This window comes from Populus nigra, chromosome 5 (genome assembly GCF_951802175.1).
Source record: "Populus nigra chromosome 5, ddPopNigr1.1, whole genome shotgun sequence".
Classification (NCBI taxonomy): Eukaryota; Viridiplantae; Streptophyta; class Magnoliopsida; order Malpighiales; family Salicaceae; genus Populus; species Populus nigra.
The window spans coordinates 22844816-22870241 of NC_084856.1; the positions used below are offsets into that span (position 1 = coordinate 22844816).

Consider the following 25426-nt stretch of genomic DNA (forward strand, 5'->3'; position numbering starts at 1 on the left):
TATGATTTCTGAAATCTAAGAAGACCACTGACAAATTAATAATCCAAAGTCTTTATTCTTTAGATCTCTATGAAGTAGCTTCATGTCCTTTAGACCTCTTGATGAAAAAACTATCTCCCATCTATCGCTGTATAAGGAAAGACAAAAACAAGCAAACAGACTTAGTATTGTCAAATTTCTAGTTGCAACTCCTTAATTTTGTTCCTTAATAAATGTAACTACACCAGGCAATCTTCAGCAAAACCTGTTATCCAGGCCCTCTATGCAATCGAGGTGACGAGCTGCTTGAAAGGAAGGAAAGAAGGAAGGTATTGGACTGGTTGTGTCAGTGTTGGCCTGTTGGGCCTATTTAGCCCACTCAACTGCTTCAAAGCCTTCAGCTAAAAGGACAGCTTTATAATCTGACCACATTGCCTTTTCTTTGCCATAAAAAATAAGTACTAGCATTTAGTTGCAGGTAGAAGGGGGCGATCACATTCTTGTCACTGCTTGGTTACAGCGATTTCCTGCAGTCTCCGTTGCTGGAGAACTTTTCTAACCTTGGCAACAACATCTAGTTTGAATCTTGATAGATATAAGCAATTGGTGTCTTGAAGAGTGTGTTTGGTGCACAGGCAGCAGTCGAGTTATCAACATCTAACGGTCTAATTATGTGCTATTATAAGATGAATTTGTACGAAAAGGAAAATGATCAGTTTTTAATATATTATGTGGTATTATAAGATGAATTTAGGAAAATGAGTTTTTAATATATTTAAGATCTGAATTAAATGTGTTTTATGAATACTTGATTTGATGTTGTTCATGTTTCAATACAACGAGAATAATAGGAAAAACTGAAACAAACTATTGTACGATTCAAATCGGAGAACTTATACAAATAAGCTTGATCTAAGCTCCATACTCATAGCTTCCTCGCTCTGATATTGAAGTAGCTTATACAAATAAGCTTGATCTAAGCTCCATACTCATAGCTTCCTCGCTCTGATATTGAAGTAGCTTCTTGTCCTTTAGACCTCTTGATGAAAAAACTATCTCCCATCTATCGCTGTTATTGTCACATTATTCGCAGAAGGTACCCCAGAAGAGCTCATCAATGGTCCTTGTTCTGCCATGTTTCTGCATGCAACAAAAGCAGGTTGCTTAGGTTCTGGGAGAGCTACGTGTTCGTTTGCGATCATGGATATAACATCAGACATTGTAGGCCGATCAGCAGGACTTTCCTGGACACAAAGAAGCCCTATGTTTATGTATCTCAACAGCGTAGCAGTTGAAGGAGGATCTCCCAGGATTGGATCCATCAAGTCCAAAGCTTTATTAGAATTCCATAACTTCCATGCCTATGGTATAACAACGCAAATGCTGCACCATTAGTGTGGAGACTAGGAAAGTATTCAAATACAATTCAAGGAGGAATAAAAAGAAACGAGGGTGTATGTAAGCTCCCCACATGTCCAAGAAGATGGAGGGTGTCGCTGTGGTAGAAACTAGTGTTCTTCTTGCCGCTCACAATCTCAAGTACCAGCACCCCGAAGCTAAACACATCAGATTTTATTGAGAAGAGACCCTCCATAGCATATTCAGGGGACATATAGCCACTAACATTTGAAAAGGTCAGCGCAGATCATGTTAAGAGTAGCATGTCCTGGAAAACAGAATTTAAGAAACTTACTATGTTCCAACGATCCTGTTGGTGTGTGCTTGAGTTTCGTTGCCTCCGAAAATTCGAGCCATCCCGAAATCGGATATTTTTGGATTCATTTCACTGTCTAATAGAATGTTGCTAGGTTTTAAATCCCTGTGAATGATTCGTAACCGCGAGTATCTATGTAGATACAGAAGGCCTTGAGCAATTCCTTCGATTATCCGAATCCGTGTACCCCAATCTAAGATTTGTCCTCTGTTTGCATCTGTTTATATTTTATACACAAATCTGTTATAAATTTCTTGAAGCATTTGAAAAGTTAATGAAATTAGAAAAGAACTAAATGCTGACCAAAGAGAAAGAAATCCAAGCTTTTATTTGGCATGTACTCATAGATTAGCATTTTCTCATCCCGTTCAATACAGGAACCCAGTAGCCTGACAAGATTCCGGTGCTGGAGTTTGGCGATTAGAATTGTCTCATTTCTGAACTCCTCAAGCCCCTGCCCAGATCTTTCTGAAAGCCTCTTCACTGCTATTTCCAGTCCCGTGGGTAATTTTCCCTATTAAATGAACCAAAAGTCATTCTGAAAGTTCATTGAAACTATTTGAACATTTTTCTTAGGATAATCAGCATTTCTCATTTGAACGTAAATTTACCTTATAAACAGGTCCGAATCCTCCCTCTCCAAGCTTATCTGAGAACTGTCCAGTTGCAACTGATACGCTCTCATAACTGAATAATGGAAATTCTATATTTTTACTCCATCTTTTCTTCCGATTGTCAACAGAGCTAGATTCATTGGTAGTTGAGTTAGGATCGGCATCGAAATCAAAACGCAATAAATTGTGACTTGTACGTTCCTTCGCTGTTTCAAGAAAAATATAAAAATAAAAATGATTGAACACATTCACTTTGTTGAACAATATCCAGCTATTCTGATAATATCAAGAAAAAAAGGTAACAACTTCAGGTTAGCATAACCACAATTCGGACGTTAAAAGGTATTCAAAATGTCAGTTGTTTTCATAAATAAAAAACTTTGGTGTTTGTTTGGCATAAAATATTTTACCTTCTAAACATTTTGTATGGATAAATTTGTTGTAAGATATTGTGATTGTTTTATTTTTCATAAAATATTTTATAAAATTTTACGAGATGAGAAATATTTTTAATAAATGAACTAAAGTGAACCTATAATTTATTGTGATAACTCTTCTTGTAAGATATTTTACAAGAAACAAACATATAAAAATAAATAAAAAATAAAAACTCATTTCGGTAAAATATTTTATGCAAAACAAAACGTTTCTGTCTGAAAAAAAAAAAAAACAATCTATCTCCAACATATACGGACTTTTTCTTACTTTTCATCACCAGTAACTTGGGGGTTAATTAAGTCTACCGGAGACAGCAGAAATTAAAGCAAGAACAGGATGTACCTTTGTGTATGAGCTTTCCCTTGCGCAGACAACTGAAGTATATGAAGAGGCCTAAGGTAATCAGAGTTGCTGGAACAGCCACAGCCAAGGTTGTCCGTATTTTCCCTTTGATATTGCCTACTTGTAAGCATAGATCAAACAATATTCAAATCATAAACCAAGAAATTTACTATTAACGAATTAAGATGTTTTTATTTTGATAGAAAGATATGGGAAGATAGGTTATGTATTCCACTCTACAGGAAACATTTCATCCACCATTTTATCTGGAAAGACTATGTTGTTATTTTGTAAGAAATCATTGCTCAACATCTATTGGATCATTTATAACTATATATATATAAAACCTTTCTACCTTACCTGTTCGGATACTGCCACTACCAATCTGAGGTTCAAGCTCACAAGCAGCAAGTCTGATGTAAATTTCTGCTCCAGCCCTCCCAGCAGCAATCTCTGACTGTTTTAAGTTTATAAGATCTCCTTCCCATAAAAAACACCCACTGTTATTATAGGCATAAGCCACGCAATAACAATTTTTCATGCAATACAATCTACATCTTGCAACACTCACTTTTTGATATGTTTTTGAATTTTCTGGTAATGTCAGAATCGACATCTTCAGGAACCCATCTTTTTTCCCACTACTTTTCTTATTTTGACACTGCAAAGGAGATTTCCTAACACAACCGCTTGACCAATCATTTTGTACTAATGGTTCAAAACCTTTCAAGCATTCACAAGAGCTCGATGAATTTCCATGAAAGACTCCAAAAACCCCGCATAAACCATAAACACCAGCTTGGTCTCTCGGCTGGGACCAGAATTCTGACCAATTCCGAACACCTGCTAACCAATTTAATTGTTTGATTTGTCCTGAAACATCAATCACGTATCTTGAGAGTATTTCAGCATTGTACACAGAAAAGGTGAAATAGCTTTCATTTTCATTCGATATATAACTATAATTGAAATAATAGTTCAAATTCATCTCAGGAACCATGGAAAATCCTTGTCCATTCCAAACCCCACTGCTCCAATACATCTGTGACCTGTTCCACTCTATAAAAAACTGACTACTGCCATCCGGGTCCATCGCAATCGAGAACATACCTGGTGCAGGATCTTCTGGGTTTTTCCAGGAAATAAGCCTCTGCACTTTCCCAGTGTGCTTGTTGATTCCAAGCTTTCCACCAGGTAGCAATGTATCAGTTGGATTGTCAAAACTCTGCCAGTAAATAGCGGATGGGTTTGAGCCATCTTTAATGACAAAGTTTCCATTATCAAGAAGTGCTGCTTGTGCTGTACTGTTATTCGGCATTGAAGATGCAAGAGCTGGTGACCAAACTGTTTTGGTGAAATTTGTCAGTAGGACAAGAATGCCATCCGGTGACAATTCAAGCTTCGATGAAGCAGGGTTGTTTAAAGGGCTCTCCCTGTTTGCCACCCAAACAATCATCTTATCTGCGGAGTTCTTATACCAAATTCCAAGGTAAATGTTTAAAGAAGCGCCTGGCTTGAAGAAACCGAGTTCAAAAATGCCATTTTGAGATATCAGTGTCTGGCTTGCAGAGAGAGACTGGCCAATCAAAAGGGTATCACCTTCAATGGAGAAGCAATTCCAGTGGGAAACGAATAGTAACAGCACAAAGAGTAAGAAACTTGGCTTTGTAATAACACACATCCTCTCTAATTTGTGGAATTTAGGGTGTAAAGCTGTGACTGAGTATGGATCAGAGAACGAGGGAAAGAAAAACAAGATATCCCTGGTGAATTCAGCAACTACGAGAATGCTTTCTTTGATCATATTGCTGCTATCAGCTTTCTATATAACAGCCACATTGATTTGACTTGGACTTTACTGTGATGCCGTGTCCCTTAATTTGTTTTCAGAAATCATGTTAAATTCAAGTCATGAAAAAAAAACCAAAACATTTATTTTATTGGGCCATAGTTTTGTGACTTTTTTCCAGCTTGATAACATATTATAGCCGAAAATTAAACAGTGTAGGCTGCTGCTATATATGTTTCAACATGACGTAAATATACAGTATAGACTTGTAAAAATGTTTATGCCTTGAGGTCTCGAAACATTTTCCTCCTGTTAGAGAACAGAAAAGTAGAGTCGACTTTTGAGAGTAAGCCCATCCCAATTATTACGTTGAAGGAGGAACATTAAGCCAGGGGCGGCGGAGATTCTTCTCGTTTACGGTGCCGAATAGAGTCTCCCTCGTCGTGAAACATTCCTTGACTTCGAAATCTACAGTCTTGTGCCCCCGCTTCACTGCTGGGCGGCCTAAAAGATTTTTTTCAAAGTCAAAAAAATAAAATAAAATTGTAGGAGTTCATTAAGAATTGAAAAGATAGCAAGAATCTCATTCTAAAATTAATATTAAATTAATTGATATCCAATGAAATAATATCTCAAATATAATTAAATTCATTCTACTATAATTAACTTTGATCAAATTTTTAAAAAATTAAAAATCATGAAGGATTGTACAATATCCTACTTTATTGACCGCAACTTCAATATTTATCATCTCCCTCCAATAGACATTGAAGATATTCATGAACCAGTTTCTGGATTTCTATTCTATGGAAACAATATTATTTCTGGTACTATGGGAAACGTCATCCGATGATGTATGGTTATATATATAACAACGGTCCTTATAAGCTAATTGTTCTGCACTTCTTACTCGGTATAGCTTATTACATGGAGCGTGAGGGGGAACTGAGTTTCTGTTTGGATATGTGTTCTTGGATTGGTGTTGCATATTCATCTCTTGTTGCGGTAGCTATTACTATTTTCTTGATTTATCCAATCAATCAAGGAAGCTTTTTTTGGATGGGATGCCTTTATAAACCTCTGCATAATATTATCCGGAAATAAATTCAAACTGAATGATATTTAATGGGGAAAAATTTTAAAAATAAATAAAGACATTTTTAAAAGAACCTAGGGTGGGCTCGATGGGCATGCTTCTAGCCCAAACAAAGAGCAGTCCTGTGCACGTGACCTCAATTTTCTAGCTTTTTTTCTAAAAGAAAAAAAAAATTCAACGAGACGATGCCTCATCTCTAGTTTGATTTTGGCTGCATCAGGTGGTTGGAAACTCGAGTTTCCAACTGAAAGGACACTAGACCTCTTATTCAGGCCCTCTATGCAATTAGGGTGACGAGCTGCTTGGAAGGAAGGAAGGAAGGTATTGGACTAGCTGTGTCGGTGTTGGCCTGTCGGGCCTATTTAGCCTACTCAACTGCTTCAAGCATTCAGCTAAAGGGACAGCTTTATAATCTGACCACATTGCCTTTTCTTTGCAATAAAAATAAGTAGTAGCATTTAGTTGCAGGTGGAAGGGGACGATCACTTCTTTTTCTTCCCATGCTATTCTTGTTGCTGCTTCATCTCTTATGCCAGCTTGGTTACAGGGATTTCCTGCAGTCTCCGTTGCAGGAGAGCTTTTCTAACCTTGGCAACAACATCTAGGACATGTTTATTTTTTTAAAAGTAGTTTTTAAAAATTACTTTTCAATTTTTTTTAATGTTTGTTTGTTATTAAAAAAGTTGGTCAACGAAAAATATTTTCCGGTCAAAGAAAAATTTGGTTTGGTTTCCAGAAAAGTGTTTTCCTTTTTAGCTGTGTTTGTTTTCCAAAAAGTGGTTTCCAGAAAATCACTTTCCAAACTTTCCCGTGTTTGTTTGCCATTAGAAAAGTTGATCAATGGAAAAAAATTTACAGTCAAAGAAAAATTTGACTTGGTTTTCAGGAAAGTGTTTTCCTGAAAAATTTGGGCGGAAAATATTTTTTGAAAGTTGTGAAAAATTTAGAAATGTTATTATTTGCTGATTATATCAAATTTGATCTTCAAACTTTTGATTGCTATATATAATTTGTTTTGAATATTTATTTTTCAATTTCATCTCTTAAAATTTAATTTTTATATTAACTTTGGTCTTTATTTTTATAATTGCTATTTGCTTTTTTCTTATTATTTTTTTATTGAATTTTTTTATTTATTAAATTTGGTCTTCATTCTTTTGATTGTTACTTATTTTATTTGAAATAATTTATGAAATGTTTATTATTATTATTTTATTTCTTCATCTTTTATTTTTTTTTAATTTTTTAGATTTGATCTCTATTATTTTGATTATTAGTTATTTTATTTGAGATAATTTATAAAATTATATTTTTTTTTCAATTTCATTCTCATTCAACTTTTTAATTTGTAAGATTTGTTCCTTATTATTTTAATAAACTTGAGAAAAATAAAACATTAATAAATTATTTTACAGCTCATTTTCCATAACATAACCAAACATGGAAAATATTTTCTAACTTATTTTTTATTACACTACCAAACATCAAAAATATTTTTTAAAATTTATTTTTTATAAAACAATTATTTTCTAGCAAACAAACAGGTCTAGTATGAATCTTGATAGATATAAGCAATTGAGTTTGTTTGGTGCACAGGCAGCAGTCGATTTATCAACATCTGACGGGCTAATTATTGAAATGCCTGTTCATAATAAAGTTCTATTAGAGCGTATTAGGACCATTATTATAGGACCAGGCAATCTTCAACGTTAGCTAATGCCATTGATAAATACATGTAGTTTAAGTAGTCTATGTCGTATGTGTAAAAAATCTCAAATTTAGCTAATGCCGGTACTGGGAATCCATCAAAATCCCACTCTAGCTCTTGTATCATCAAGTATCTAATATAGCATCCAAAAACCAAAAATTAATATCAAAACAGGAATTTTTCTTGCAAACATAATAAATGTAGTGCAAGGACGGGACAAAATCTTTTGCAAGGACGGACAAAACAAGCAAACGTACGTGCTATTGTCAGATATCTAGTGGCAACTCCTTGATTGTGTTCCTTGCAAACATAATAAATGTAACCACAACAGGCAATCTTCAACGTGACAGCACCCCTTCTTCAGCAAAACCTGTTCAGGCCAAAGGAATTCAGTCGACAAGTCACTTAGTTGTGGAATTTTTCACAGAGCTGAGGCGGATTCTACCAAATTCCTTTAATGAGAGGACTATTTTCTAAGTTTAAGATGTCTTAAAGGAACTGACGTAAAAAGAAAATGTCAGCTGGCGGACATTTATGGCCACGAAAGCTCAATTTTTGAAAACACTCTCGGGATTTTGGTGAGTCTAAAGAAGGGTTTTGAGGGAAGGAAGAGGGGGGACTCAGAGGTGAAGAGAAGGGCTTTGTGTGTATTTTGTTAGTTAAAAAAGATTTGTACCACCAGTGTACCTTTATGCACAATAGAACGATGTCTTATGAGGACTGTTGACACTTCTTTTGGTCTTTCGTAAACCCTTAAAGATTGAAACTTTATTCTTCGTTAAATACTAAAACATCAAATCCATAGAGGAAAATCATTCCTTTTTCCAATTCTTGAAAGAATACATCCACTTGCATGGGGCCAAGGGGGCTCATAGACATTGTGTACCCTATCTTGTCATGAAAGTCTGCGGACTCCGGAGGGTGTCTAGGCACTGCTTAAAGCATCAGTATCACCTTCCCCATCATTCGCGAATGAGTTGGGTGTAACTACTACTACCATGTATCCCCTGGCTATAATATATATCATAATATGCTGGTGTAAAGGCAAGTTGCAGCCTCTATAGCCAGGTGAATCCTCATAGAATCAACCCTTCATGAGAAATAACACAGAGTCTGCTCCCGGTGGGCTGTGATGTAGTGGATTGGGGAAAGAAAAAAGTGAAACAGTTGAAAGAGTGTGTTGTCGATTGAGTGGCCAGGAGCCTCCTTTGTTTCCACAACCAAATGCTAAACCCAGCCAAATAAAGGAAATGACACCATGAGGGGAGAAGAAAAGGGAGATGAAAGTGAAAGTCAAAAGGAAAAATCAAGTTCAAATTCCAGAAAGAGGAGTTACAGTGAGACGAGTATGGAAGCAGGGGCAAACGAAGTCACAAGCCAGGCAGCATATAAAGTGGCAGGCAAATTTTTGATCCTTCATAGGTACAGGAAGGCTCTAATAAATCCCCTCGATCAACTTCGAAGACTTGAACCTTTACTTAAACTGCGTTGTGTTACAGAAGTGACTGTAAACACGGTGATCCTTCACGGTGATCCTTCAGTTTTCTGTTACATCCTATAATATTTCATTCACCATACAGTAAACCTGAGATTGTTAGGACATCCCTGTGAGTAATTTTTTCTTTTCCTTTCTGATGAATTCCCGGATGTGAAAGTAGTAGTATCACAAGGTAGTGGCATTTTTACCTCACAGCTGATATGTCTATGATTTTTCTTGTATGCTCTCCATTTCAGTTTATGTTTAATCATAATCCATCTATTCTTGATTATGGAACGTTCAATCTCTCAGTCAGAGAACACAAGCTAGGAAATCTCGAATGAAATTTTCTTAGTAAATGAAGCATAATTTGCTATGCTTTGATGGCTAAGGACATTGCTTCAGGATGTGGGGATCTCTTCATTCTCCTGTACGTTAGCCCCAGTGACATTTGGAGCTCCGAGAATGCTTATTTGCCAATATAATTTTAGGTGGAGAGATTTGGGCACACACCAACTCTCAAGCCCTCTAGCCTACAGCCAACGCTTCATTGGAGCAGAGGACTGGTTATAATCTTGAGTAATGCTAATCATGCATAATATTGTGCATGATTAGCATTACTCTAATCTCTTCTTTTGAAAAATCATAGGAGTGGATATCTAAAGCTTTGGAAATTGCAACCAAGAATTTAGAGCTTGAAGCACTCACAACTTCTGATTGAAGGGATTTAGCAACAATTCATTGCAAATCAAAAGCATTAAATTTTTTTTTCGAAGCTTTTCAAAACAAAATGCTTGCTTGAGTACCCCAACTGTACAAAATTTGCAGTTTGACATTGCTTGCATTATCCAACTGTAAAAGAAAAGGGAAGAAAAGAAAGTATGCCCTAATCTAATGCAATACCATGTATCCTGTCATTCTTTGGTCCATTGCCTACATCTACAATTCTCAATTCCTTCTCAGCTCCAATAGTTGTTGAAGTTATTAACGTTTCCAAACTTATCCGCTGTTGACAGGGTCGTAGGGCAAGTTGTTCCTTTGTTTAGGCGTCGGTGGATTCGCAGGATGAATCCGAGGCATCCAAGTAACTTTCTGCTGCTCATAAAACTGCCCACCAATTAAATTTGCTTTCTCCTCTATACAAAGAGTAAAGTTCTCCTCACCGCTAATGTCTTTCCCATATAAAGTTTCCTGGGAAGCTTTCTTACTTTCAGGACTAACTTCCTTGTGGAGATTGACCATTTTGTTCAGCGACCCAACCATTTCCATATGATACTTCTCATGATAGCTACCAGCTTGCATGTCACCGAGCAGTTGGTTTTCGACGTCTAGAGCTTTGGCCGCATTATTATTCATCACAGCTTCCTGACCAAGATTTGCTAGGTTGTAGTTTTGGAAAGGAACAGTTGGATGCACCTGAGTTGATTGGACAGAAGGAACTAGACCTTGATTCCTTGCTAAAGCATCTGTGTAAATGCTCATCCCTTGACCCCAGTATGACATCCTTTGATTCTCAAGGACATTGCAGCTATCTGAAGGTGAAAAACACATGACTATGTTACCACAAAGATGGAGTTATTAGTTGTGCAGAACTAGAATCTTATACAAAAGATGTGGTTCGGAAGCAATACACTACCTGATGCTGGTGTAGGCATCTCCTTAAGAGATGACAGGCCTTTATGTCCATACGGTTGCTTATGCTGCGCCTGGTCATTATGTCCATAAGGTTGCACATGCTGAGTCTGGCCGATATGTCCATAAGGTTGAATATGCTGAGTCTGGCCTACATGTGAAGGAAAATTCGGAAAATTAAACTGCATTCTGAGGTTGAAATCCTGCCCTCTGTGATTGTAATCAAACGCAGAACCTGGATTGCCACACGAATTTGAATGGAAGAAGGGATTTTTCAGAGTTGGAAAAGACTGCTTGCTCAGCTCAAAGAACCGTGGTTCGCAAAGTAAAAGGTTCTCATAGTGTTTGTCAAGGTATTTATGAGGAAACGTAAGATAATGCATCCTGAGAACAGAATAATCATCAGCAGAAAACGTTAGACCTTGTAATGAAAAAATGTACAGATTCCTGTTAGATCATACAACTTCTATTGACCAAGTGGATGATACCATTGATGTTCACCTGAAAATGGAAGCCTGCCTTCCAGTGAAGTCTTTTGCTAGCTTCCAAATGGCCTGTTTCCGCGGCTGCGGATCAATTTCCTCATGGAAGGTAGGAGGCCGGTTTAGCTGCAGAAAACTCAACTGCATTATAACGGGACTATCCATAATTGAGAAACTTAAATTGAAGCCCTAGAAAAACACAAAATACCTCAATTTGTAGAATTCCTGGCTGATTCTTCTCCATTACAGCATTTATTCCACTTATATCACTCCATTGAATCTCAATCTTGTATTTCAGACGCCCTTGCAAGAATTCCCACACAAGCTTCTTTTTTAAAAAATAACATTTAGCCATCAAATCACCTTCATTCTTAGACGCTCTCTGCACACATTCCATCAAATATTATCAGGGAAGAATCTGATGCAAAATTCATGTCACAAGTCTTTTTAACCAAGAATGTGATGGACATTCACACTGAAACTAGTCATGTTCATGCCCGTGTGTACGCATGTCACGAATGGTAACGAAACAGATGTCCGAATCATGTCATTTCTTTTTCAAAAGGTATTACCTGCCATTCCCCGATTTTGATAAATGAGGCAGCAAAGTTGGAGGCCTTCACCCTGGAAGACATTGACTTCTGGCCAAAATCACTGCTATCCATGCTTTGGCCACTTGATGCTTGGGATAGCCCAGCTTCAATTGTACTAACATAGTTTGGATTTGTTATTGAATCCATCCAAGTTGGTGGCAGACTGAATTGTAATCCAAGTGGATTCAACTGCATAAGCTTTCTAGCCATCTCATTCTGTTAAGAAGACAGAAAATGAAATTCAATATTATAGCACTTGGCATGCAAAAAGAAAGAAAATAAAAGCAGACAAATCTTGCATGAAGATTGCAAAGATATACTGAAATCCCACCACCCTTTCCATTAAAGAACAAAATATATTATATATACACTTTCAAATTCAATAAAATAAAATTAATAATTAATTATATTTTATGTTAAATAAAAAAAAGGAGGAAATGACAACTTATTAAAAAAATAAAAATAAAATCTACAAATAGCAAACCCCATCAAGAAAAAAGGAAGAAAAATAAAAGGCGCCGATGATATCATCATGGAAAAAGAAATGCATGTTTACATGTCACTCAATTTAACAAACACTCAAAAGCAACAAACAGCAAGAAAAGAGGCAAAGAGAGCAATAAAATCTTGTGAATATACACTAAGATCATACATCAAAGAAGCAAAACCCTCCATGCAAAAGCCAAGAAACACAAAGAAATGAGGCAAAGAGAGCAAGCAAATCTTGTGAACTAGATACTAAGATCACACACATCAAAGAAGCAAAACCTTCCATGCAAAAAACAAGAAACGAGAAGAAATGAGGCAAAGAGAGCAAGAAAATCTTGTGAACTAATATCCCACATGCCAAGAAACCATTAAAGAAAGCACCAAGAAATGTCAAAAGAAGAGACTAAAACTCATCTCAAAACCAAAAGACTAGCAAAGAAAACGGAAAAAAGCATGATTCTTGAATAAAAAGCAATCAAAAAGAATGAAAAGAAAGCATCTTCAAACCTGCTCATAGCTCTGTTTTGGTGTTTCTCTAATTATCTGGTTTGTGTCAAGAACAATCTCATTATTTTCATCATCAATATCTCCAAATAGCAAACGCATCCAATCTAATGTATCATCACCAATACCGTCATCATTCTTACCACCACCATCACCCTTCAAATCGAATCCATCAAGCTTTTCAACCATGGTGACTTTTACAAAAACCCCACTTCATATATTCTCTTTGGTTAGTTCTTGATTGCATATACACTAACCTTTAAAGGTCAAAGAGTAGTGTATATGCAAAGATTGGCTCTTTGGAGGAAAACAGGGGAAACAGAGCAAATGAGAGTAACAGGGCAAATGAGAGAGTATATAGGGAGGAGTAAGAGAGAAATGTTGTGTGTGAATAGGGACTAGGTGTTTCTGTTTATGGGAACCAATCATTAATTTCTTAAGTGGAGTAATTTGAAGCTAATTTGTTATTTCTTGGATTACTCTAATTATAATATATTTTTATTTTCTTTTTTTTAACCTTAATTATTATTTTATTTTTGAATGTAAATAATAAATTGAAGGGGAGCATGAGGGAGAAAAATTGAATTTTTTATTTGTTAGTTGTTAATGTTTTATGTTGTACAATTTATCTTCATGTTCAAGTCAAATTTTTAGGTTTATGCCCTCAAAATTTTATAGCATTTGTTTTTTTTTTTATTTAATTAGTTTTATTTTTTAAAAATTAATTAAATGAAACAATTATAGATTTAATAAAAGGTAAAACATGATATGATCGCCTGAAAATATCTCATTAACTTTACATGAGTTGTTCTAACACATATCAGATACAGAATTCTATTGTACCAAAATAATATGTTTAGACTTGCTTTATTGAAATGACTAGTTTTGGAAAAACAACGAAGAATTTTATGAATTATTTTTATATTAAATTTACCAAAGCATGCAATAATTATTTTTATTAATGGTGTTTAAATTTTTTACTTGTATTTTATGGTGATGTCATAATCTTGGTTTTGAAAACCTAAAATGCAATTAATTTAACAACTTCATATGTGAACTACAATGTTAATGACAAGTGACATGAACAAGTAATTTATGGCATCATTAGATCAAATGACATTAAGTTGTCTTAAAATCAAAGGTTTCATGCAGCCAAAGAAGAATTAGGCTCTTAATTAAAAAAAATCAATTTTATTAGTTAATTATAAATTTGGGAGGACATATGGTGAAGAATTTGAAGTTTAAGTATTATTTTTGTAATCTAGTAAGGCCTATGTTTCCCCATTAAGAGGGTGTATCTTTTCATTTAATAATTTATCTTAGCATTCTTGGAGTTTTAGTATGATTAAGTGTTTTTTTTTCTAAAATAAATACAATAAGTCTTCACATATTTGTGATGCTATAAACTTTAATTTCCTCCTGCATTATTATGACTTGGAACAATATATCTCACCGGAATTATTTCTATTTAGACAATTTAAGTGGATATAAAAGTTGATTTAGTTGATAATCACTTAACATCCAAATTATTTGGATTAAATTCAGAATTTAAAACAAATTATCCACATTAAAACTAAAATAAAAATAATATTTTTTTATTTCTTAGGATATAGTCTAGGATTAATCCTAAGGATTGATCTGATAATCAATAATTAGGCATGCATATTTTTTTTCTAGGTTCAAATTTTAGAGAAAATACTTTAAAAATTTATTAAATTTATCAAAGTATTTCAAGTTTATTTTGAGAGGTGCATCTTTAAAATTATCCAATAAAAAAATGTTTTAAATTATCTAACGACAAGTTCTAGAATTTGTTTAAAAGTGTCGTAAAGATTGTTTTTTAAAGTAATTTTTACTTGAAGATACATTAAAATAATATTTTTTTTTATTTTTAATATCACATATCAAAACGATAAAAAAAAACATTAAAAATTATTAATTTCAAGTTTTTTTATAAAAAATTAAAATTTTAAAAAGTACGATTAGACCGCGATGCCAAATAATATCTTAGTTTCATTTTATATGAAAATTAATTCAAAAACATATATCATCATGAAATAAAAAAATTTAATTTTGGATTTAAATTCTAGTACACAAATAGTATTTCCCTATTTGCTATCTCATATTCTAGGAGAAAAGAATTGCCAAAAAAGAGAGCAATAAATAGTAGAAAAAACGCATTTTCTGTAGATAAAACATGAGGTCTAGCATGGCAAGTTGCCATGAAATCTTTATGTCAAGGATAATAATATAATAAGAGTGTGGCATCCACATGGCAATCTCTCATTAGTTAGAAGCCATGGAGCCGCCATTCTGAAGTGCCTTGTAAAGCCGTCACCGACTCACCATGCACTATTCCCACGCGAATGGTAGGGTCCCATAGTCCACGTCATCATATATGGGCCCCGGATTTCCAACTTCTTCCTCATTGGACATAAAAAAATCTATATAAATCATTAAAATAGGAAAAGTAAAGGAAAAAATTGTAAAAACTTGGCTCAAATACGACATCGGATTATTACTAATAAAAAAGGTACATTCATCCTCACTATTTAAATAAATAATATAAATTATATTTTGGGTTTTGTAATTTTACAAATCCATTAAATTTGTGTGAAGCTAACTCAGCAGATATTGAGTAAAATTATGGTGACATTTTGAGTAATACTCAGCAGTACAATGGAATACTCAATTGGTCTCAGCTTGTGAGTCCTGGGAAATTGACATGACTACAGCTTTTGGAATTCTAGAGGAGCCATGGATTGGAACTCAAAAGTCAACCCAACCTTTCTCATAGAAAGTCAAAAGGGAAAATTCATATGGTGAGCTGCTGGGATAATCAAAATGCAGTCAAGATGTCAGTGTCATCAACCTACTCCATTACTGTCCATTGATGAGCCCACTTTAGCATTTAGATTGGATCCCCTTAGAGTACGTGTATTTTTGCATTTTAAAAATATTAATATTTTAAAATTTTTTATGTATTTAAAAAAAAAACATCTTGAAAAATTATTATAACGGGGGCCTTTCCTTTCAATCAACAAAATCTACTTGTCCTTCTCTTTCTGGCCATGCTGCGCATGCGCTTGGTTAGATCCTTTGGTTTGCAATGGATATACTGCTGCCTTCTATGATTGCATTTTACACTCAGCAATAGATTTGAGTCAATGATCGGAAAACTCCCTTTTTTCAATCTTGATTTGTGTTGAAACTCAGGAACTATAGCCCTCGTCAGGCCTCATTGAAAGGTAATAATCTTCCCCCTTCAATGAGCCTATCATCATTTATGCAAGTAGAATTTAGTTCCAGGTTACTTTTACCAAGTAAACAAACCAGCATACCAATGCATCAATGGTGGTATCTAAAGAAGTTCGACGAGCATCCATCCACAAGCATGAGTGGCTGTTCATAGTTTTTCTAACATTATATGATCTGCAGACAATGACATTATTAAGAAAAGAAGATGAAAGGAGCTGTTGTCAACCTGTCGGTTTCATCCGACTTGATACCTCAGACCGAGGAAAGAGGAGAAGAAACGCAAATATTCTGTCAATTATTTGCTCATTTGTGGGCATCGCAATGTACATTTCCTCAAAAGAATTATACTTTTGATAAATGGGTGGTATCAATTTACACTAATCTGAAAAGTAAATAAACAATGACATCTCTCCCACCCTATGCTGAATTCTCAGCTCTACTTTGTTCTGAGATTATCCTGATGAGAAATCCAATAGCGTTGGACAAAAATGGGTTTGGTTCTGTATAAGGGTCTCAAAGTACACATACATTTCAACAGGGGTCCCAGAAAAATTGTTATTTAAAGAATAACAATCACAGGAAGGGTTTACTTGTTTTCATTCTCCTCGTATCCAAAGGCTAACTCAAATATCTGGCTGTAGTCATCTACAAAGTGGACATCAAGGCCTTCTTTTACATTAGGCAAAAGCTCGTCAAAATCTCGCCTGTTTGCTGATGGGAATATGATGGTCTTCACATCACTTCTTCTCGCGGCTAATGTTTTCTCCTTGACCTGAATGTTACACAAGATGAGAAGTATATGAGTTTATATATTTGCTAACAAAAGATGATAAAGCTTTGGGGGGGTTCAAAGTTCAGCCGCGCAGTCTATATGAGTTGGGGTGATTTGACAAAATTTTGCAGTCACACGAATTCTAAAAAACTCATAAAAACATATGAAAGGCCACATTTACTGGAGCACAAAAATGTGTTATAAAGAAACATACAACTATATGACAAGTCATGGCATATATATATAACATTCGGTAAGTTGCAAATAGTAAGTGATGTCCAACAATACAAGTATCAGCTACTGTACATACCTAAAACTTGGTGTAACTAGAGTTATGTTAGGAATCACTAAAAAGAAGGATATCAAATACAGCAAGAGAAAAGGAGGTTCGTATAACATACCCCACCAATAGGAAGAATTTTTCCTGTCAGTGTAACTTCCCCAGTCATTGCTAGATCTTTTCTGACAGGCTTCTTCATGGCAAGAGATAGCAAGGATGTGATCATGGTGCAACCAGCACTAGGTCCATCTTTTGGGGTGGCCCCGGCAGGGACATGAAGGTGAAGCTTGGTATTAGCAAAAAAGAGGTTATCTGGTTCTTTCTCAAGCAATATCGCTCTTGCAACTGTGTGAGCAATTTGGGCACTTTCTTTCATTACTTCTCCAAGTTGACCAGTGAGATTAAGGGCTCCTTTCCCATCTCCTTGCTCAACCTGAGTGGTCTCTATATACAAGGTGGACCCACCCATTGCAGTCCATGCAAGGCCCATCACAACCCCAATTGGAGTTTGATCGTAGATGCGCTCAGCATGGAAAACAGGTTTGCCAACAAAATCAACTAGGTTTGATGTGTCAATTAGCACCTTCTCAATGGCCTTAGTCACTTCACTTTCCTCAATTTTCTCAGTTTCAGCTGTATCCTGTCAAAAAAAAAAAAAAGAACACCAGACTGAAACTGAGAATCTGGATTTGAAAATAATTGACGAGGGGAGAGCACAAGGCAGATAAGAAACAACTTTCCAAAAATAACTCTTTTAAAAACCCATCTTAGCCATGCTCAAAATGCAAGTACAGTGCCTGAAAGCTGACACCAAATTCTCTAGCAGCATATAATCTTCAAGATACCTTTGAATCAGTAGGTTGATCAGTGGAACTCTGTAAGTCATCAGGCTGGGGATTCATCTGCACAATCTCAGCTTCTTCAAGGGTTTGACCTGTGTGAACAATTTCAGCTTCTTCAGGGGTTTCATTATTTTGTTTGTTACTGCTAACATCTACTGATTCTGTGGAGGTTTCAACACATTCAACTTTTGCTTCATTTAGTTCTGCCACAGGAACTGCAGATTCAATTATCGCTCCTTGCCGCACGAGTTGCAGTGCAATCTGGCAGGCAATGACAAAAACAAGGCAAGACATTTCATTGTTGAAATATGTTTCAAATGTGGCATGCCAAATTGCATGCAGACATTCCCTGGGCAAGGAATACATGAGAAAGGCAACCTCTGGAACTATCATGAATAATGATTTTTTCTCAAAGTGTTTAGCTGTGACTGAACAAACCTTGCGATAAATTTTTTCAATGTGCTTTTGAAGATTACGAACCCCTGCTTCTCGGCAATAATTCTCTATCAGGGCAAGAAGAGCAGCATCAGTTACTTCAACCTGGAAACATTGAGTAATGTGAGTTCCATAGGTAGACGATATATTAAGCAAAACAGTCTAAAAGCAGCAGGAAGTCATAATTGATAACATGGTGTCAAAAAAATATCCGTACATCTATGTGCTAAAATTCCATCTGAAAGTGACCTGCCATCTAATGACTATTCCCGCATTGATTATTTTACCATGCAAATGATATGGTGATGGAATACAAAACAAGAGAAAGATCATTCATCCAGAGAGAGAGAGAGAGAGAGAGACCTGCTCAGGTTTGATGCCACATGCTTCGCGTGTAGCCTTCTCCAAATAATCTCTGGCAATGTGCACTTTCTCATCTGTAATATACCCAGCAATAGCAATTACCTCCATCCTATCCAAAAGGGGGTTGGGTATCATGTCCACAACATTTGCTGTGCACACAAAGAGAACCTGCATAAAATTTCCAAGGGATCAAGCAAAAACTTACGAGAATTCCAAAGAAAGACACCACAGAAATCTGACATGTTCCAACTCCTAATAATATAGACACAAATTGAACTTGCAAAACAGAATAAAGGACACAAATTAAACTAGCAAAATACAAAGAAATTTTTTAGAGCACAAGGAGTGCGAGCATTGGGCATGACATAATGTATATAGGTAGAGCATAATTTTGTAGCATAGCTGATTACTAACCTCCCTCCCTATAACAGGCATGACAACTCTCCCATCATTTTTTATGATCTATGTCTTTGGTGCATGAATATACAAGATGGGTAGAAATCACAAATGTCAAGCATGCTTCAAGGTGGAGCATGGAACTTTTCCCATTAAATAAAGTAATAAAACAGGAAAATTTTGTTAACTACTGCACTTTAAACAACAACATAGCACATCAAATATATGAAAAATATGGCTACAATGAAAACAAAGGTGTCTGCAAATCACTACATTAACAAACCTTTGATAGATCAATTGGAACATCAAGGTAGTGGTCCAGAAAATTGGCATTTTGCTCTGGGTCAAGCAACTCCAATAAAGCACTTGCTGGATCCCCGGAGTGCCCTCTTCCCAACTGCCACAAATAGGCAAACTTATTCTCAACAATAGGAAAAGCATTCATCATCATGAATGATTCATATTTCCAATGCAGAGATCTCACCATGACTGATACACAACAAAAGAAATTTTTGGGAAGAGAAAAAGAAACAGTGATACCAAATCCAAAAGTAAATTGACCCTGTGAACTGAAACTACCTTGTCAATCTCATCAATCAGAACAAGAGGGTTAGCAGTTCCCACATGTTTCAGGCACTGCACCATCTTTCCTGGCATTGCACCAATATAGGTTCGACGATGCCCCTAGATATAATAGTGTTAGATAAAAGTGTTCTTAACAAAAATGGAAAAATGATGCACATTGCATGTTATCTCACTGGAAAAATATTTTATATTTAGCCACCTTAATTTCAGCAACATCAGACAACCCTCCTACTGAAAACCGAAAGAACTTTCTGTTCAATGAACGTGCAATTGAACGCCCGATGCTAGTTTTACCCACTCCAGGTGGACCAGAGAGACAGATGATTTTTCCTGCAATGTGTTTGGAAAAAATTATTACATTTTGATGCTGCTTACTGGTATAGTCATTCAGATTGGGGATGATTGATATAAACCAACCTTGAGAAATTCCTCTGAGTTTTCCAACAGCTATAAATTCCAATATCCTTTCCTTAACATCAGTTAATCCATAATGATCTTCATCAAGAATCTTCTGTGCCCGAAGAACATCAAAATTCTCATCACTGCACTCAAATAATAAAAATATAAGAAATCCAACAAATATTTAAAACCTATCTATACCTTAACTCAATTAAGTAGACCCATGCAAGATAAATTTTTTTCCTTGAGAAATTCATGAGGACCTAGCTAAATGAGAAACAAACCTGTAACTTCCCCAAGGCAACGCAGTCAACCAATCTAAATAATTACGAGTGACATTAAATTCACTTGAACTAGCCTCTAAAAGCTGCAGTTTCGTGAGCTCTTCTTCTATAACTTGCAAAACATGCACTGGGATTTTATCCCTGTTTGGTTCAAGCCTTTCCCTAAACTTTGCTGCAGCAATTGAGAAGAAATTATTTAAATGGATACCGAAATAAATAAAATCTACAATAACTGATTATATCCATATCAATGCAGGAGCCAGGGGTGATAATCAAATCAAACAATGAAAAAAAGTAGCTTGAGTATAACCATTTAGGACAGGCAGCATGCAATCAAAGCATTCAAAAACATGAATTATACAAGTAACAGTGGTATCAGGCCTTTGAGAGTAAATATGATGTCATTTGAGAGTCAGTAGAACCACACTATGCAATGCATAATTCTTGCTTAACTTAAGCTTCTAAGAATTTAATAACCCTGAGGTTTTTAAGTGTAACACAATCAATAGTCATGCAATTCCAACAAAGGCTAATCAAAGCAGAACTAACCAGAAAGTGCTGTTTTGTCATCTGCCTCCAATCCCAGTTCCTGCATTTAGGCAAGTTATATACCAGTGAAGTCTAATGTAATAAATACGACTCCTTTAAATCCACTTCCCAATTATATTAGTTAATATAAGAATAAGGTATCAAAGATAATACACATGTCAGCAGACCATATACCTTCTTTATGGCCTTGAGTTGTTCATTCAACAAATAGCGTCGCTGCTCACCACTAATCTTCTCTTCAATTGCTTTTGCAATTGATTCCTAAATGCAACTCCAGAAAGTTAATGAATGAGAGTCAGAACAATGGACTTCAATACATATATAGAGTCAGAAAATAATTAATGGAGTACCTGGATCTTGCTGATTTCAATTTCTTTCTTCACCAGCTCCAGAGTTAGTTTCAAACGTTTATGCACCTATAACAGAATTGCAGAAGGATGTGAAGATCCACATCTTACACCATATAAATGTCAGCAGAAAATGTTCATAAGTAAATCACATCAAAACTGTGCTCTTGAATTGCAGCAAGTTTGGGTTAAATTTCCATAGCTTCAACAGTATTCCTATAACTACTATCCAAACAGCTTGGAAAAAAAAAAAAACTCAAACTCTTTTTTATTATGTTATTTAACTTTAAGAAAAGAATCTGCTCAGTGATTACAAAATATACCAAACACAATCTGACATGTATTCCTTATAGTAAATCACCTGTGAATCCTCTCTTAGAAACACAACACAGGAAGAATCACCTGTGAATCCTCTCTTAGAAACACAACACAGGAAGAATCACCAATGAATCCAATAAAATTGATTTATTAATGAATAGGAGATAGATCTTTCATTATAATAGCAGTAATAATTCTATAGCCACACTATTCCACCATTTATCTAGTTTGAATTTTTTTCAACACTTCCTAGAGTTATGATATATAATGTAATCACCAACCAATCAACAAAGAAGAAGAAGAAGAATTAAACATGTCCTGAATTCCAACGAAGGGTAATCAAATACCAAAGTTCTCATCAGACCGAATTCCTTTTTCACCATTCCATTGTCTTAAAGATTTCATGTACTAAAAGAATTAAACATCAAGTGCACTGCAAGTGACACAAGGATCTTCACCAGACTATAATTCTACTGCTACTTACATCCAGCTCTTCAAGAACTTCTTGGCACTGCAACTTGCTCGCGCCTGATATTGCAGCCCCAAAATCTGCTAACCTTGGAAAGTTAAAGTCACCTACATGCTGCACATGTTAAGAGGGAAAAGAGAACCTGCTGTAAGAAAATTTGAAAACCCAATTGATCCAATCAATAAACATTGTGACATTTGTATATGAAACTATACTTCTGGAAATTACCCTTGTGCTGCATTACAATCATTACTACATTGCAAAGAGACCATGTGAAGACAATAACAACAAACCAGCACACATAATTGTATAGAACCCACTTTTGGTTTCAACCTCTAATCGTAAAACTCAAAAGGAAAGCTTACACTGAGTGGAAACCAAGTTACTACTTCATAGATTCACATTTCTGGAAGCAGCAAAAACTACAAATTGAAAGGAAACTTAGACTTGAGAACCAGATGTAGGATCATCACATGGTAATAAATATTTTAAATGATAACCAAGATAATAGAAGGAAGGCTCCCTTATACAAAAATAGAAAAATTTACAAGAAAAAGTTTCAGACAGAGACAAGCTTTCCAAGGGCTCTAGTAAAAACCATAACACAATTTGCACAGGAAAGACAGATCACAGAAAATCTTGAGAGAGGAACAAAACCTGTGTATATGTTTGAACATGATCTCTCCAGAGTGAACTTGTCTTCAGAACATCTCTCAGGGTTGATATAACCTCAAAAGATGTTGCCTTTATGACATCATCATCCTTGTTATATGGTTTGTCCTGAACAAAAAGAAAAGCAAGAGCATGGATGAGAAGGTGCATGAGTATCATTTGCATGTGTGAACCCTTAACTTTACTTAAACATTCAATCATAAAATTTGGAAAATTCAATACCTTGAGATGATCAACTTTAACAGTTAATGGATCCTCACTGGCCTGTACAAAAGCCAATACTATTTCAGTATAGAGAATTTTGCAGCTAACTGGACATATTAATAGAATAGAATAACATAACACTTTTTGAAAGTCCAAGCAAAAATAAAATGACAAGTTCATCCACACTCACCATTTCAGTTATCCGAAGTCGCCGATGACCAATAAGGATAACCTGGTCTCCTTGAATGGTTGTTATCTGGAATAGCATGTTAGAGATTAAATGACAAAGGCACAGGAAAATTTTTCTTATCATTGTTTTATTCTGAAGCAGCAACTCTTTGTGGCAAAAGGGGAAAAAAAAATTAGAAACAAAACTTAACACCTGAGCAAGTGTGCCAACTTCATGCAGACGATTGTACAAATCCTTTCCCTTAAGATCACCTATATTTTTCTCGGATTCAGAACCAGTTACAACGCTGGGATCAGTACCTGGCTCATCTTTAAGAAGAAAAGCACCGCAATATGGGGCTTGCCTTTTTCTGCTTTCTTGTAAAGCTGCTAATAATTTAGGATCCTGCACAAAAATGTCGTGCATTGGTAAGAACTAATTGTAAACGATGCAAGTTCAAAGTTCGATCACAACATATCCAACAGATTGACATGCACAGTGGTATCCTATCAGCATAGATATTAGTGAATATGATGTGAAAAGGCATGGGCAGACTAACCCTTTTTTTACTCTTTCCTGTCACTTGCATGGCTAACAGACTCCCCGTAATAATGTCAGAAAAATACACAGCAATTTACCAAGAAAACATGCTATACCTTTACATATATTGGCATGTAGAAACCAGGAAAAAGAGGTCTGTGTGGTAATGGCAATGCCAACACCTGCCAAAAGAAATCACAAGAGATTAACTCACATGAAAAAAAGGATCAATCAATCTCAGAAAATTCACAAAATTAGCCAAAACAGTTTCTATTACACCAATGCAATTCAGCAAGCATAGCTTACTCGTATCCACCCTATCGTTTACTCTTCTTCAAAAACTCAAAACAATCACATAGATATATCACAAATTCCAAAAAGAAAGTAACGTTGGCCAACCAATGCACAATTATAAACCTCAGATACTAAACAGCATAATTACCTCATTAACCACACAAATCAAAAACCCGTTTTTGACACTTCCAAAACCAAAACTTCACACTCCATTTATATTGCTAAACAGTTTCTAAATGGAAATTTTTTTTAAAAAATCTAATGTTTAGACTCCAATTCATTACCAAACTAATAAAGCCTCCCTCTCTGACAAGCCAAAACAGTTTCTATAACACCAATACGATTCAACAAGTATAGCTTACTCCTATCTACCCTATTGTATCCTCTTCTTCAAAAACTCAAAACAATCATATAATATCACCACAAATGCCAAAAAGAAAGTAGCTTTTGTACCAACGCACAATTTTAAACCTGAAAATGCTATACAACATTATCATAATCAAACTCTACTCATCATTAACAAAATGAAAAGCCCATTTCAGTCCCTTCCTAAAAAAACTAAATTGAACTCCAAACCCCTAAATAACACATAAAACCCACCATTTTCCTTCACTTTCTCTAACTTCTCCACACTTTCTCGGCATCCAAATAAAACCCAAAACCCCAAAATCATAAAAAGTTCAAAACTTTATTACACTTACCGTTAAATAATCCTCTGGTCTAGGATTAGTAGGTACAATAGCCGAGGAATTACTAGCGTCCGCAGCACCAGCTTCAGCCTCTGTATCGCTGGCACCACTCCTGACCTCGACCTCAACAAACCCACCTCCGTCGCCGCCATCGCCGGAAGAAGAACCAGAGCAAAAGAAGGCTCTTTGATAAAAACTAAGACTTTGATTGTTCCTCTGAGCCAAACCCGTGAGTGAACTCAGAGACTTTAGAAAGGAACTCGGTTGTGACTCGGTGGTGACTCGGAGACATGGGGATGTTAGGTGGGTTTGGATTTGGCGAGAAGTGGAAGACAGGAGCTTTAGCATTGTCTTGTGTTGTTTGGGAGTTTGAGGGAAGTAAAGAGCAGAATCGGATAATAGTGGGCTTTTTTTTTTTTGTTAATTTTGAGTCTCCATTGGAGGAGGAGGAGGAGGAGGAGAAAGTGATAGATGTTTTTGGAGTTTCGTAGGAAGCAAAGCCCTGCATAAACCCTTTTTGAGTTTTGTTCCATGAGGTTATTATTTATATATGGACAGTTTCGTCCTATGATTTAGGTTAGTATACTTAATCTAAATGTAGTGTTTTTGCCTTCTACTTTACTTTAATTTGTTTTAGAGGTAGGTATTGCCAAAATCCTCTCAAAGAAGGAGGACATATTAGTACTTGAACCTATATTATAGGA

The 25426-nt window shown here is 35.6% G+C and overlaps 3 protein-coding genes across 4 annotated transcripts; all 3 read right to left on the reverse strand.

The window, feature by feature from the left end:
• Positions 1-983: 983 nt before the first annotated feature.
• Positions 984-4768, reverse strand: LOC133694917 (G-type lectin S-receptor-like serine/threonine-protein kinase At4g27290). The gene is made up of 7 exons (XM_062116607.1): positions 3448-4768; positions 3088-3204; positions 2305-2513; positions 1997-2207; positions 1673-1910; positions 1451-1598; positions 984-1340 (listed from the first exon to the last, which is right to left on the reverse strand). The coding sequence occupies exons 1-7, from the start codon at positions 4766-4768 to the stop codon at positions 1032-1034; spliced, it is 2553 nt and encodes an 850-aa protein (XP_061972591.1). The 3' UTR covers positions 984-1031.
• Positions 4769-9904: 5136 nt separating this feature from the next.
• On the reverse strand, positions 9905-13165 carry LOC133693266 (uncharacterized). The gene is made up of 6 exons (XM_062114450.1): positions 12861-13165; positions 11844-12080; positions 11480-11653; positions 11291-11397; positions 10794-11173; positions 9905-10689 (listed from the first exon to the last, which is right to left on the reverse strand). Exons 1-6 carry the CDS (start codon positions 13044-13046, stop codon positions 10157-10159), a joined length of 1617 nt encoding a protein of 538 aa, XP_061970434.1. The 5' UTR covers positions 13047-13165; the 3' UTR covers positions 9905-10156.
• Positions 13166-16391: 3226 nt separating this feature from the next.
• Positions 16392-25245, reverse strand: LOC133693234 (lon protease homolog 1, mitochondrial-like). Of its 2 annotated transcripts, XM_062114412.1 has the most exons (20): positions 24735-25245; positions 23856-23921; positions 23413-23604; positions 23221-23286; positions 23049-23090; positions 22812-22934; positions 22170-22268; positions 21371-21436; positions 21195-21281; positions 21021-21060; positions 20472-20643; positions 20206-20330; positions 19988-20118; positions 19783-19887; positions 19487-19600; positions 18808-18975; positions 18448-18549; positions 18013-18270; positions 17289-17807; positions 16392-16887 (listed from the first exon to the last, which is right to left on the reverse strand). In XM_062114412.1, the coding sequence occupies exons 1-20, from the start codon at positions 25068-25070 to the stop codon at positions 16702-16704; spliced, it is 2997 nt and encodes a 998-aa protein (XP_061970396.1). In that variant the 5' UTR covers positions 25071-25245; the 3' UTR covers positions 16392-16701. The 2 variants fall into 2 exon arrangements, with proteins under 2 accessions (XP_061970396.1, XP_061970397.1); XM_062114413.1 differs by lacking the exon at positions 24735-25245 and having other exon boundaries at positions 23759-23856.
• Positions 25246-25426: the final 181 nt, after the last annotated feature.

What these genes read in the sequence shown, in the direction of transcription:
- LOC133694917 (XM_062116607.1), bottom strand. Translation starts at nt 4,768, where the DNA reads ATGTGTGTTATTACAAAGCCAAGTTTCTTACTCTTTGTGCTGTTACTA. An exon ending in GGGAAAGCTCATACACAAAG is followed by an intron (nt 2,514 to 3,087) that starts GTACATCCTGTT and finishes TTCTTGAAACAG; the next exon opens with CGAAGGAACGTACAAGTCAC. An exon ending in CTTGGATTTCTTTCTCTTTG is followed by an intron (nt 1,911 to 1,996) that starts GTCAGCATTTAG and finishes AAATATAAACAG; the next exon opens with ATGCAAACAGAGGACAAATC.
- LOC133693266 (XM_062114450.1), bottom strand. Translation starts at nt 13,046, where the DNA reads ATGGTTGAAAAGCTTGATGGATTCGATTTGAAGGGTGATGGTGGTGGT. An exon ending in TCAAAATCGGGGAATGGCAG is followed by an intron (nt 11,654 to 11,843) that starts GTAATACCTTTT and finishes GAATGTGTGCAG; the next exon opens with AGAGCGTCTAAGAATGAAGG. An exon ending in CAGGAATTCTACAAATTGAG is followed by an intron (nt 11,398 to 11,479) that starts GTATTTTGTGTT and finishes AGTTTTCTGCAG; the next exon opens with CTAAACCGGCCTCCTACCTT.
- LOC133693234 (XM_062114412.1), bottom strand. Translation starts at nt 25,070, where the DNA reads ATGCTAAAGCTCCTGTCTTCCACTTCTCGCCAAATCCAAACCCACCTA. An exon ending in TTGCCTTGGGGAAGTTACAG is followed by an intron (nt 20,331 to 20,471) that starts GTTTGTTTCTCA and finishes ATTTGAGTGCAG; the next exon opens with TGATGAGAATTTTGATGTTC. An exon ending in GTGGCATCAAACCTGAGCAG is followed by an intron (nt 18,550 to 18,807) that starts GTCTCTCTCTCT and finishes CAATGTTTCCAG; the next exon opens with GTTGAAGTAACTGATGCTGC.